The 14,945-nt window shown below is 39.8% G+C and overlaps 1 protein-coding gene across 1 annotated transcript; it reads right to left on the bottom strand.

Moving 5' to 3' along the window:
• Window positions 1–5,811: 5,811 nt before the first annotated feature.
• On the bottom strand, window positions 5,812–13,987 carry LOC138032556 (elongation factor 1-alpha). The gene is made up of 7 exons (XM_068880263.1): window positions 13,936–13,987; window positions 13,220–13,404; window positions 12,816–12,995; window positions 9,978–10,274; window positions 9,622–9,772; window positions 6,736–6,992; window positions 5,812–6,362 (listed from the first exon to the last, which is right to left on the bottom strand). The coding sequence occupies exons 2-7, from the start codon at window positions 13,361–13,363 to the stop codon at window positions 5,997–5,999; spliced, it is 1,395 nt and encodes a 464-aa protein (XP_068736364.1). The 5' UTR covers window positions 13,364–13,404; window positions 13,936–13,987; the 3' UTR covers window positions 5,812–5,996.
• Window positions 13,988–14,945: the final 958 nt, after the last annotated feature.

Genomic DNA, 14,945 nt, shown 5'->3' with positions numbered 1-14,945 from the left:
CCATTACTCGTCGTTTCTAACATTCGACGGCCTGTCTTGCTCAGTATCCAATCCGTTTGCCATTATTGAGCTTCATAAGGGTACATTTTGTTCAAAGATCCACTAAAACGCCATTCGCGTTACATGACTTTCGACGCCATTGCCGGTTAAGTTAATCGTTCTACTGTGTCCACCAGAGAAATCTACGCATTTCCCACTACCCTCTCGATCCTAAGAAAATACGCATAGAAGGCTCTATGCACAAAGACACCACTTAGCAGGGGAGAGACAGGCAGGACTTTTACCGACACGGAAAAAATAAAAAAAAAAAAAGAAAACGAAAAATAAAAAAACGACGAAATTAAAGACAGATTCCGACTGGGTTGGCAACCCAGTAATAAAAGAGAAGCGAGAAACATTGGCTTCTGGGCTGACATGTTGATAATTTTCAAGTTCCCTCACAACTTCTTTTCACCACAAGTGTGCCCTATGAGCATCCGAAAACTTTGTAATACTAAACTTCACTGAAGTCAAGCCCTGTTTCGCGGGGTTAGTGTTGGGATGGGAGACCAAAACAATAAACCCCTCATAAAAAACAGAAACATCTGACCGAAAATACTATTAACGCTAACAAATGCGAACTCAGCAAGGTACAGATTCTGTTAGCGTGCTTTATGCAAAACAAATATTGATGAAAAAGCAAATAAATATTGATACACAGTTTTCAGAAAGAGCAGAAGGAAGTTTCCCGGACGGTCGATCGAGAATAAAATATTTACGACATGAAAACAACATTAATTTTGAACCTTGAATATAGATCGTTTTCACTGTCACGCAATAAAAAAAATAAATCAAAAACTATCCAGTGCAAAACGCTAAGAAATTGTTATCTTATAGAAGATAAAGAAATAAGACACTTGTCCAAGTTTTAGGCCTCTGCGTTTGATCATGACTAAAACACCACACGAGTACATACGGGTAACATACGAGTAACATACGAGTAACATACGGAACATACGGATACATACGAATACATACGACTAACATACGAGTAACATACAAGGAACATACGAGTAACATACGGATACATACGACTAACATACGGATACATACGAATACATACGAGTAATACGAATGTTTTTCTCATAAAGGAAGCTGTAATTATAAGCCTTGCAGGCATTTTTCACGTCAGCAAACACGTACCCGGCTCAGTTTGAGGGGGGAGGGAGGGGATGTTGATCGACCCCCCAAGGCTTTCGTTAAATTTAGTCACAGTAAAATAAATTCACATGGAGTGCAAAACCCTTTGCTTGCGCTACAAGATGACAATATATTTTGGATGTCGCTGATGTCGTATGACGTCATCAGATCCGCCATCTTGATTTCACTATTTCAGCTTAAGTTGCCTATGATAAATGAGTGCAAAATCAAGCCAGAAAGCTTAAATGGGGTAGAAGATTATGACAGACCTGCTCTGACTTCCTTACGTGTCTTAAATGTAAACTGGCCTGACAGTCATAATCATCTACGAGAGCAACATCCAAAATATATTGTCATCTTGTTGCGCAAGCTAAAGGCGGCGAAATACGAGATACAAAAACCCTCAACTTGGCGCGCAACATTATTTCGTTGCAAGTTTGGGTCGATTTCTCCCGTTTTTCACCTTGCATGATCAACTTGTCGCGCAACAAAAACATTTGTTGCGGGTTGAAGAAAGTTGTTGCGAAAAGTAGAGCGCGAACCTACTCTGAGCAACAAATTTTGGCTTTGTTGCTTGTTTTTCATCAAGCTCACAACTTGTCGCGCAACAAATGTGCTCTTGTACTAGCAAATCAACCACCCAGCGCCCTGCATTTCTTCAACTCGCAACAAATGTTTTTTTTGCGGGTCAAGTTGATCACGCAAAGTGAAAAACGCGAAACATCGACCAGAACTTGCAACGAAACGATGTTGCGCCACAAGTTGAGTGTTTTTGTATCTCGTCTTTCGCCGCCTTAAGGGTTTTGCACTCCATGTGAATTTATTTTACTGTGACTAAATTTAACGAAAGCCTTGGAGGGTCTATCAACACCACCCCCCCCTCCCCCAACCCCCCCCCCCACCCCCCCCCACCCCCCCCCCCCCACCCCTCAAACTGAGCCGGGTACGTGTTTGCTGACGTGAAAAATGCTTGCAAGGCTTATAACTAGAGCTTCCTTTATGAGAAAAACATTCGTATTACTCGTATGTATTCGTATGTATCCGTATGTTAGTCGTATGTACCCGTATGTTACTTGTATGTTAGTCGTATGTCAGTCGTATGTATTCGTATGTATCCGTATGTTCCGTATGTTCCGTATGTTACTCGTATGTTACCCGTATGTACTCGTGTGGTGTTTTAGTCATGATCTCTGCGTTTCCCCAAACTTCAGATATTCGTCGAAATGTTTCGCAGGCCGGAAAATAGTGTAAACATCTGGAACTGACTTTGGCTATCTAGGCGACTGATTATCACTACTGAAAAAACAAGCATTTACATAAGCACTTTTCCTAATGCTCTAACTTCTAAAAGGGCTCAAAATCATGAGATAAGTATATATTTTTCAACAAACTTGATCGTAGCTTTGTGTCACGCACCTACATAATCCGGAAATTCAAAATGCTCTGGTTTCCAAACGAAGCACGCTATTGAGCTGTGAAATTGTCAACAGATATAGATATGCCGCCTCTTATGCCTGATGAGGATAAAAACTTTGGTGGATCTTTAGTTTTAGATTTTGGAAGGTGATGACGTCACGTGAAAACGATCTATAGAATATAAAAAGTTACGATCAGCGACAAACATTTTGGGAGATTTTTGCTACGTTCAAGTAAATTGCAAAATCGAAAGTGACATGGCCGGAATTCAGCGGGCGCCGTGATTAAGGTTACTCGCCAAACAGTGAAGCATCTGTGTCAAATGATGGCAAGATACCGGGTTTTGTAAGTTTCTTTTTCTGTCAAGTGTTATAAAGTTTGACAATGAAATGAGCGAAGTCAAAACAAAGATCACAATCGCCCAACTCTTGTTTATGCAAAGTCAAAATTTACTCTCCAAGACGCGTACGACGTTATTTATCACCAGGTAATTCCATCATTTTGGAAATAGCAGCTACTTTATTATTCATCTGCGTCACAAGTTTTCACTGATTTTGGGCCTCATTTTGATGAAACTCAAGCACGCTTCAAACAGGCCTGTGTTCCTGCTTACAGAGCAATACTAAAAAACTTCTCCCATATCACATTTGAACCTTAAGCTCGAAAATTCAATACACAACATGATATTATAATTCACAAAGGCAGAAAATACCACAAAATCCTTTTCCAGCGAAAATTTTATTGAAACAAACAACATATTTGCTCTTAGAGGCGAAAACCTCTTCCTATTTGATTGCGTGCGTGAAGACAAGAAACTCAATTGTATCAAATTACCATGTACTTTACTGCAGGTAAATACTGCAGGTAAATACTGCTCACTTTGATTTCGTCTCGACGGGCGATAGATTGTTGTCGAAGTCCAGTACTCGTCGCTTTTGAGATTCATGCCTAGTTTATCCAACTGACTTTCCATTATTGAGCTCCATAAGGGTATATTTTGTTTAAGGATCCACTAAAACGCCATTCGCGTTGCATGACTTTCGACGCCATTGCAGGCTAAGTTAATGATTCTACTGTGTCCACAAGAGAAATCTACGCAGTTCCACTACCCTCTCGATCCTAACAAAATACGGGCAGAAGGCTCTATACACAAAGACACTACTTACCAGGGGAGTGACAGGCAAGACTTTTACCGACACGGAAAAAAAAAAAAAAAAAAAAAAAAGAAAAAAAACAAAAAAAACGTAGACCGCGACTGGGTTTGCCCAAAGGCAACCCAGTAATAATGATCTTCCTAACTGCCTCCGGGAGGCTTCCCCGAGAATGTTCGCTGGCAATACCAATATAACCTTAACTGCAAAAACTTTAACGGAGCTTAGCTAGCATTAACTCCTGAACTCAGTAACCTTCACTGTTGGCTGAGAGCCAAACAGGTTGAGTTTAAAAAGGCCGGAGTTTCTACAGGACCATAGGCGCCTATGGCCCTGTAGAAACTCCAGCATTTCTTTGCAAACGTTATAGGTCCGTACTGCTTTTTTGACGGGTCCGGACCCAAATTTTTCTGTCGTGTAAACGGCCTTTAAATATGGCTAAGACCGAGTTAATGATAATTGGATCTAGGCGAGGATACCTAAACTTCGAGCCAGGATCCGGAGCTAAGATCCGGAGCTAAAATGAGCTTTCTCCGCTATTTATTCTCGAATGTCTCGGTTAGGTTAGGTCTATTTGCGTTGGTTCTAGTCTAGTTAGGGTTAGGGTAGGTCTCGAATCCTGGCTCGAATCCTTGTTCAAATCATGTAGACGAAATATGCAGGAAAGTTTCCTCAGCTATAGGAGCCTTAAAACGAATACGGCACTTTACCTCGGCTAATACTGCGCTTCAAATTTATAACGCTTTACTATTACCTCATTTTGATTATTGCAGTCCTGTCTGGGACTGCTTAAGTGGCAAGTCAAGTGATAAGCTGCAAAAATTACAAAATCGCGCAGCTAGGGTAATTACCCTTTGATACGAGCTCCAATCTCCTTCTCGAGTGGGAGAAGCTGTATCTTCGACGTAAGAAACTGAAAGCACTAATTACTCATGCGCAGTGAGCGCATGAGGTATAAAATGCCCTCCGTTTCTTGTTTTCCGTGTCACATTAGTGCCTGGAAATTTATGCTTGCATACATTTACATGACTGTAACTTTACGTGGGGCGGGGGCTAGGAGATTATTCAAAACAATAGCTGCTGAAAAATGTATTGAGTGGATTGGAACCAATCAAGGTATCACTTTGAAATTTGCAGAGATAACAACTCTATGACATTATCAGTTTGTGATGGTTTTGATGTATGTCACGTGTTACCATGGCAACGGTTGCTAGAGAGGTTAAAAATTGAGCAATATTCACAAATAGGTGAACTTGGCATTGAAATTTGGGAAAGTTCACGTTTTTGGGAGGTTATTACATTGCTATGGTCCGTCCCAGGGGTTACCATGGCAACGGTTGCTAGGGAAGATAATTTGAGCAATATTAAAAGATAATAGCACAACAAGTTGAAAATAATATAAAATGATCTGCAGGTGTAAGCGGACAATAAAATAAGCTTTGGTGCCAAACAGATGGGAAAAGTCCTTTAAATTGACCCAACCAGCAGTCCCTTAGCTGGGAAAAAAAAATGAAAGGACTTTGAGAAAGTCTAGGTTGCTTGTTGGCATGTGACTCACATTTTCAGCATTACTTCATCTGCCATAAAATGTATCATCATAACCTTTGAGAGCGATATTGGCACTAATTGGTGACACTGTACAGAAGAGATCAAATCAACCCATCAACTATAGACCGTATTCATAAATGGCGGCCCATTTATAATTCTTTTGTCGAAATGCAAATTAGCCTACCAAGCCTCGATACCATACAGTGAATTGAAAAGAATTCTTGCTCTAAAATGAGGCTTGGTAGGCTAATTTGCACGTGGACAAAAGAATTATAAATATTTTAATGTGACCGCCATTTATGAATAAGGTCTATAGCTATAGAATAATAGCTCTGTTTCTAAAAAACCAACAATTCAAAGCCCCAGTGGGTTCAGTAGGGGAGGTTAAGGCTTAAAAGAAGAGGGTTTGTTTGAAGTGAGAGTTGAAACAGGACAGATCATATGGCAAAACCATGCTTCCAACACTCACAACCAATGAACAAAACAATGCAGCATCTGGTTGAATACATGCTAATCATTCAGAATAATATTCTATCACTTTTATTTCTGCCACACTTATCCTTTACAATTACAAGAAGCTGTTCTGCAGTCAGCTGACACTGGCTCCTCATGTTTGCCAGGGAACAAAACATGACAAGCAATTTTTCAATACAAAAGTGTTATTCACTTGAAAGAAAGCTTATTGAAACTGAAGTGATATCATTATTTCTTTGCTGCTTTAGTGGCCTTCTGGGCTGCCTTAGTGACCTTGCCTTCAGAAGCATCTTTCTTTTCAACTTCTTTGATAACTCCAACAGCAACTGTTTGCTTCATGTCTCGCACTGCAAAGCGACCAAGAGGTGCATAAGTGGCAAAGGGCTCAACACAGAGTGGTTTAGATGGCTCCATCTTGACAATCGCTGCATCCCCAGATTTGACACACTTGGGATTATCTTCAGTCTTTTTGTTCGTACGACGATCAATCTTCTCCAATAGCTCAGCAAACTTGCAGGCAATGTGGGCTGTGTGGCAATCCACTACAGGAGCATAGCCAGCATGGATTTCACCAGGGTGATTGAGAATGATAACCTAGAATACAATGCAGGATATTTTAACCCACTGACCCCTGGGAGTCCAGTGCAACTTGAACAGACTTTGCTCTTTCTTACTCATCAAGTGGGGACAACCTAGGGACTTTGAGGTGTCAGTGGGTTCAACTATTTTAGCAAAAGGCAAGTCTTAGCCTGGATTTAAAAGAAGGACAGAATGGCTAACTTTAATATGCAGACGAAGGTTGATCCATAACCTGAGTGCAGAAGCTGAGAAAGCCGTCATCGCAAGTCATCAAGTGATTTTTAAGAGCTTCTAACAGGAACTTGTCAGAACACCTTCAACCAAGCTCAGTTTTCTGCCATAAAAAGTTATGTTTTCAGCCTTTTTTATTCCCCTTAAGCCATCTTACCTGAGCACTGAAACTTTTAGCCGCCTTTGGAGGATCATTCTTGCTGTCACCAGCAACATTTCCACGCTTAATTTCTTTCACTGAAACATTCTTTATATTGAAGCCAACGTTGTCCCCTGGCAGAGCCTCTGCAAGGCTCTCATGGTGCATTTCAACAGATTTCACTTCTGTGGTGAGGTTATTGGGTGCAAATGTAACAATCATTCCTGGCTTTAAGATTCCGGTCTCAACACGACCAACAGGCACAGTTCCAATACCTGAACAAAGAGGATATTTCTAGGATCACTTTCTCCATTTAAAACACTGCTTACAAGCTCTTTTAAAGCCCTTTTTTGTTTACAAGTGAACAACTATTACAGAGTGTATCAAGATACCTCATACCACCTTGCAAATTTGGCGACAGAGGAAAAATTTACCTGATAAAACTATGCATACATAAATTCTTGTAAATAGAAAACTCAGGATCATTTTGCCTGTACTGTGCGATCATAATGTAATTTCTCTTCTTTTTTATTCATATCTATATTATTATATTTTACATGTATAGGACCCTTCATGCGATTTGGGGGCTTATCCAAATTTCACGCCATGGCTATTTTAACGGTCCAGGCTGTGAAGATGATAACTTATTGGAATGTGAGTGAAATTTCTCTTTCGAGCCGTGAAAAAAGTCATGGCCACCATGAAATGTTTCACACCATAAAAAAGGTTATAATCAGTTCACCGACAAACCATTTCACACTGTGAAAAACGGTCATATCTCTGAGAAATATTTCATTCTGTGAAGCAAGTGAACTTCTTGCGCAAATTAACATCAATGTGTCACACCACCTTCAGAGGTTTACTACAAGCATTATTTCAAGTCTTTCAGAATTGGCTATCTATCAGCGAATCACCAACTGGGGTTGGGTTCATTCAATGTTTCGGAAAAACAAAGAAAACAAAACTGATGCAGAATGGACCTCTGATTTGGGGGTCCACTCCAAAATTTTGGGGGTCCAGCTAATTAATTAGCTATTATCTTTGGCATCTTTAGCTCAGCATTTTAGCTATTTCTTTTAGAATTTACCCATGGGCATCCAAACCGGCCGTAACCAGCTGTGCGCAACGACCCCTGAATTACCCAATCCGGCCGTAAACAGGGTGGTTTGATTTAACCCATCGACACCTAAACCGGCCGTAACCGGCCGCGCGCGATGACCCCTGAAATACCAAAACCGGCCAAAACCGGCCGTACAAAATGGCGTCTTGATCCGAGTTGATCTTAGGCCTCTACCCAGTCTCCCTCAGGAAATCTAAATTTTTTGTTGTTATGGAGATTTAGTAGGATAATTGACCAATCATTTGCCGTGTTGTGAGCATACTTTGACAGCCGATAAGAGACCCCACAAGGGCTGGCTTTTCGCCCTCCCGATCGCACGATCAAATTACGCGAAAACAACCGCCGCTGCGCCAGACAGCGCACCTAACTATGGGTATATTCTTGTTTTTTTTTTTCGGATTCGGAGGATCTAGGGATCTAAGGGATCTTTTATGGTTTTCCTGTAAGAGGAGGGGATATTAGAGACAAAAATTTTGATTTAGATGGCTTTAAAAGTGACGAAGAAGACGGTGAAAACCTAGCGACCGATGATAAACAAGAAGCTCGCTGGAATGATCAGCTCGATAATATTCAAGTTCCAGATTTCGTGGCAGCCACTGCTCGGTATTTCGTTTTAGATAATCATAATGAATGAAATATTTTTCTTAGTTTTCATAGGAGATGATCTATAGGAATTAATGGTAAACGAAACGAGTAGGTATGCCTGTCAAAAACTGTTAAACCCCCGAGCGCATTACCCTTTTTCATGGAGTAAGCCGCGCAGAATTAAAGGCCTTCGTAGCAATTAACGTCATAATGGGCATTGATTTGCTCCCAAATTTAGCTTTATATTGATCAACCGATGGATTTTTTGCAAATAACAAGTTTTTTTTGTCCTAAAATAAATTGGTAATCGAAGGAATCTTCACCTTCGGCATACCTCGGAAGATCAGTGTCTTCAACAAATAAATCAATCCGATGGTGCGTTTATATTCCGTAAATGCGAGAATACCTCCAGTGATTTTCTCTGTTGGTTTCCTTGTGTTTTGTAAGTTATCTTTCAGTGAAAGTTTTCGAAAGAGCACTTTTGTACACAATTTGACCTTGTTTGTTCTCTCATGAAAGATGATAGTGATCAAACGCCGCTGCCGAAACAAAATTTCATGAGGAGCTTTCTTTTTGTCGAAATACACATGCACAAAACCGCAAAATTAATTAAGTTAATCGATAACTACTATAGTTATTCACAGTAAAAATTTCATCGGTTGACCGATATTAAGTTTTAATTCTGGAGCTTATCAATGCCGTGATTATGTTAATACCTGTGAAGGCCTTTAATTTTGCGCGGCTTACTTTATGAAAACGGGCTATGCACTCAGGGGGTATTCAAGAGCTTTTGACAGGCATACCGACGTTTAGATCATCTCCTATGAAAACTAAGAAAAATATCTAATTTGTTACGATTACCTAAAACAAAATACCGTATTTACACGGGTAAATACGGTAAATGCCGCTGGATTGCATGAAATTTGGAACTTGAATATTATCGAATATCTTGTACACACAAAACAGCGCACGCGAATTACTCCATGGGTTAAAGTCACCAAGAAAATAGCCGATTTCACCGTTATTTTGTGGCTTTCAGGTGGGTTTCATACCAAGAATGAAAGTTTTTTTATCTAGAGTGATCATGGCATATTCACACCATAAAAAATTGAAACCCTCCAAGGGCAACTATCAAGAAAATGCAATGGTAAGAAAATCCAATAAAGTGTCCAAGATAAATAAAGCAACAGAAGTCTCACCTCCAATTTTGTAGACATCCTGCAAGGGCAAACGGAGAGGACTTTTGGTTGGTCTTTCTGGGGGTTGAATGCTGTCCAGGGCATTAAGTAGGGTATGTCCAGAATCCTTACTGTCCTTCCGCTCAACCTTCCATCCACCAAACCAACCCATCTATAAATTGAGAAAGCCTCGTGGTTAATTTTGATGCTCATTTATCATTTCATCTTTCTTGAAAGAACATTTAGCAGTGTTTAATTTACCAGAATAACATCGGGTTAAGGGAAATATAAATTTTTTGGTTGCATTCATCAAACTTCTATCTATCAGAAAAGGAAAATAGAAGGCTTTGTACTACTTATCCATTTTAGACACATACTTTGTCAGATTTTTCGATCATGTTGTCCCCATGCCAACCAGAGATGGGAACAAAAGCAACACCTTTAGGATTGTATCCAACTTTCTTCACATATCCAGAAACCTCCTTCTGGATTTCTTCAAAACGCTTTTGACTAAAGGGTGGTTCTGTTGCATCCATTTTGTTAACACCAACAATGAGCTGCTTAACACCAAGAGTGTAAGCCAACAAGGCATGCTCACGAGTTTGTCCATTCTTGGAAATACCAGCTTCAAATTCTCCGGTTCCAGCAGCCACAATTAAAACTGCACAGTCAGCCTGGTAATTAACAAAAAAGTTAGTCAAAAACCATCTTTACTGTCACAATATCTGTTTAATCCTTTACTTCCCAACTGATTCATTCCACCATTTTATAAAGCACACGTATTTTGACAAATTAATTTACATTTGAAGAGGACAGCTGACCAGCTTTTAAGATCCCAGATCCCAGCACTATCACTGACCAGGAAGCCATATTTCATATAATCTGTATTTACGAAGCCCAATGTTGCCTTTTAGCACCAGTTTATTAGACAGTTCGGAATATAAAACTTTGTAAAATAGAAATGGTAGTTTATGTTTAGGGATTTTCTTGGCAAAATGGCATGCAAAAAGCAGTGTTCATTTTGCAACTTAAATAATTTCTTGGCGACGAAAATTGTACTCGCCAAACGGGCGAGTGCTAATGTCCAACACTGAAACTAGAGTAAAAGCGAGATTAGTTTGAAGTTCCCATCAATTTTATGGGACAGGAACAAAGTTTAACCCCTTCCACCTTCAAGCGAGACTTTCACTCTACAGGGTCCAAAATTGCACCTTCCTTGTCCCCAATGCGACTAAAAAATTGAGAACTAAAGTTTCTCTTAAAATACACATTAAGGACAAAAAACAACCACTCAGTAAAGAGGTTCAAAGGACTGGTGCATGGAGATAGCACGGTAATAACACAGTAGCTTGTGTGTGACAAAATGAGACTTGTTTTGGTGGCCAAAATTTTTAAACTAAGGGGCAGATGAATTTCTATATTTGCATTTGAGGTTGGATACATTTCCTCTCTAAAAGGTCCACTTTCATTAACCCATTGACCCCTGAGAGTGACACTTCGATTTTACTCTAATGCCAGACTATTTACTTGTGAATGGGAGGGGGGGGGGGGGCAGCAGCACCCTCAGGCATTTGAGGTGTGAATGGATTAAAGACAAAGTGTCAAGTTCACATGGTCATTGTTTTCTGGTATCCATAAAAATGTCCAAAAAATGCATTTTTCAGGCAAAAATTTATGGTGACCGAAGATCTTTATCAAGTCGCCAGCTGGTGTCCATATAATTTAATTCCGGACCCTGCTCAGCCTAATACCAGATGATTTTACTTGTCACTTGGGGGTACTTTAGGTGTTCAGGGCTCAAAATTAACAAAAAAATCCAGTCTTAATTTGTGACAAGATACGAAAATTTAGTCGCAATTTTGCAAATTTTAGTCGCAAAATTGCCACTCTGCATTGTGTTGTCAGCCCTTTAGCAAGAAAATATGAGCCTGCAATACTTGTGCGTAAAGAAACTGCTGAAAATGGCGAATGATCGAAGGAATGGAGCTGTGCGCGTAACATCAAAGCTAACTTCAGAGAAAATTCACAGCAAGAAACAAAATAATTTTGTCCTTTATTTATTTATTTTAGCGAAAGTAGCACCAAAGTGGCAACTGCTAACCCTTTTGTTTCGAGAGAGAAGGTGACAACAAGTTGCAAATTTGCGACTTCTCCAGATATTTTAGTCGCAACGAGAAATTTAGTTGCAAATGCGACTGTATTGGTCGCAATTTTGAGCCCTGGTGTGGATGAGTTAACAATCTAGATCTGCTCAAAAACTACTGTAAAAGTCCATGTATAAGCTGCACTTGCACTTAAGGAAACACCGAAGGTTGGAGTTTTCTAAGGCCTAATGGTCAACCATTGCTATCAATTAAAGCTCATAACAACCACTGTGTCAGTGTTTTGAAACTGTACTTGTTTGTCCTTATTTGCTTACCAATGGAACTTCATTGAAACTTAAAATTTTGTCTGAATTTTTTTTCCAAATTGGGGGTGTGGCTTATTTATGGGGGCAGCCCATACATGGACTTTTATTGTATGTCTTCTCTAACCCTTCCCACCTTACAATGAAACTTATCTGTCTTAACACCAGTCTATTTTACTTGTCAATTAGAGGCACTTAAGGTGCAAATGGGTTAAATATAGACATCAGTCAGATGCAAATAGCTGACAATCTCCTTTACTAATTCGACCTGAAGGGTATGTGCCACCGTGTTTTTTCTCAATTCTGACAGAAAGTCTGCCTTACAATATAAAATTCTCATTTCTGGAAGTCAGCAGCTTAAACACTTGAATATTAGAGCATGAACTTCAATCTTAGGAAGGTTCACATCTAATTTGCTGAAGGTTGAGCATTTCTTTAATGGGGACAGTTTTTCAGCGAGTGATTAACCCATTGACTCCCAGGGGTTCCCCATTGACGAGTAAAATCGTCTGGCGTTAGACAGTATTTAAGTCTGACCAGTTTAGGCCGGTTTGGACGCCAAAGGGTTAGGTCCATATAAGCTGTATATATATTGTACATAATAATGGATTTAATCTAACACAAAGAGGAAAGCTTTTGGTGGATTGAGTGCTTCCTGGCTGTATCATGTATCCAGTTGTTTCTGGCCAACCTTGGTCAACTCCAAGCATTTGCAGCTATCCTTAACTTAATAGATAACTGAAATGTCCATCAACATTGGCTCAAACTTATTTTATACACAAGCCGTAACAAGAGTTCAACGACCTACCTGTGATGTTCCAGTAATCATGTTCTTGATGAAGTCACGATGACCAGGGGCATCAATAACAGTCACATAGAACTTCTCGGTTTCAAATTTCCAGAGAGCAATGTCGATTGTGATTCCTCGTTCACGCTCAGCCTTCAGCTTGTCCAGGACCCATGCATACTTGAAAGAACCCTTCCCCATCTGAGCAAAAAAAAAAAAAAAAAGAGCTGGTTTGGTGATACCTTGATGGAAAGCACTTTCCCTTGCTCTGTCCAATTACCTTTGCTAATTTACTTGACTAATGATTTTCTGGCAGTTAGTCCATTACGAACTGGAAAACTCTTCCCAAATGCAATCAAATTTGTCTGCCCATCATTTAATGCAGCGAAAAGAAGCAATGAGCACTCTGCTCAACGTTGACTTACCTCGGCGGCTTCCTTCTCAAATTTCTCGATTGTTCGCTTGTCGACTCCACCGCATTTGTAGATTAAGTGGCCGGTGGTTGTTGATTTGCCAGAATCTACGTGGCCGATAACGACAATGTTGACGTGAACCTTTTCCTTCCCCATTCTCTGCGCTGTGATATATTCTTCTTCTCCACGAGATGTTACTATCGATAACCCAGAAAACAACGATAATTAATGTTAAAACTAGGCTTCATAGTGTACGTTAACACTTTTCCAGTGAATAAATGGCAGACTTAGGCCCTAAAACATCTTTTAAAGCCCTGAATTCGCCTTGTTTCCTTTGTCACGTGCTTGCGAACATGTCGACTGCCTTTACATCGTGTGGCTTTCAAATTACCTTTCTACGATCCAATTGTTCATAGTTGAGATTTGCAAATCTTTCCCCAAAAAAATGTTATCTTTTTTTTGTAACTAATCTTTTCCTGGAAAGGTCTTACAGAACAACAAACGCAAAAAAATGCGACGCCCTGAAAGGAAATGAAATGGCCGCTTTTCACATGGAGGAAGAAAACTTTTATCTCGCTAAACCTAATGCCTCGTACTTCCTACGTTTTCATATAAATTGGACAAGACCTAAGGGACACATCCACTTCAAAAGTATGAGCCGATGGAACAACTACGATGAAGATTGAAGTGGATAAAGCAAAGTAAAAGTAACCAACTCGCTTACGTACCTTAGCTTCACTGATTGTTCAGGAATAAAGAGGCCGGGTAAAGTGCGTGATAGGAAATTTATATCCGACTAGAGGGGGTAGCATGTTATTGACGTCAGTTCTCCATATATTGCAACAGCATTATGCAATCTCGGAGGAACGAAAAAAATTATAAATTCCGTATGTATGGAAATGTGTTTCCACGAAAGATTTGAGGAGAGTTATAAAATACTTAACCTCCCAAAAGAAAAATACCGTTCTCTGAAGCTTGATACGAAAGGTTTTTTATATTCTTTCTTTTTTATCAGTTTGAAAGAAGTCCCACGGGACCTACGCATTCTTGCGGTTTTTTCAGTTCTCAGTCTCAAGCCAAGCTCCCGCAAACAATGAATGAAATCAGTGCGGGTATTAATTAGGCCAGAGCAATTATTAACCCCTATCATGACTATTATTCCAAAATAACATCATGATTTCTTAATTTTTCGTGAATCGATTTAAAACTCAAAGTATGATTTAGGAAAATGTCAGATTTACGAGCGATGCAGATTTTTTTGCTCTTCTCAGTTACAACTGAATGCAACGCAATGTTCGGATTCGTTCTGCTTTCAGCCGTACAAACAACTTTCTGAAAATGGGGTGATCAGATAATCTAGGACAAATCGCAGCTTTTCAGAATTGAAGAATGCGTGTTTAGATCATTACATATTTGGATTATTTTAAGTTAACGGCCTCAAGATTTTGTTTCTATATATTTTACCCATCTACAAAGCTTGAAATTGCGTGGCCAGGAAGCCGTGTCAAAATCTGTAATAATTTTATGGAGAAGAAAGACGGCACGCAACGACCATAAGGAATGAACTATTAAGCCAAAAAGCACGCGACGTTTCAACCGACGTTCGGTAACCGGAAGAGAATTTTAAGCATGCCAGGAAAGGAGTGTCCCCCAGATTTTTTAACTATCATCTCTAATGGAGAAAAGAAACGTCTTTGCGCGAAGACAAGTTAAAAGGGAAAACAGCTCACTTCCGGTT

This window comes from Montipora capricornis, chromosome 14 (assembly GCF_036669925.1).
Source record: "Montipora capricornis isolate CH-2021 chromosome 14, ASM3666992v2, whole genome shotgun sequence".
Taxonomy (NCBI): domain Eukaryota; kingdom Metazoa; phylum Cnidaria; class Anthozoa; order Scleractinia; family Acroporidae; genus Montipora; species Montipora capricornis.
Note: the sequence above shows the minus strand (reverse complement) of the source record. Positions and strands in the feature narration are given on the sequence as shown.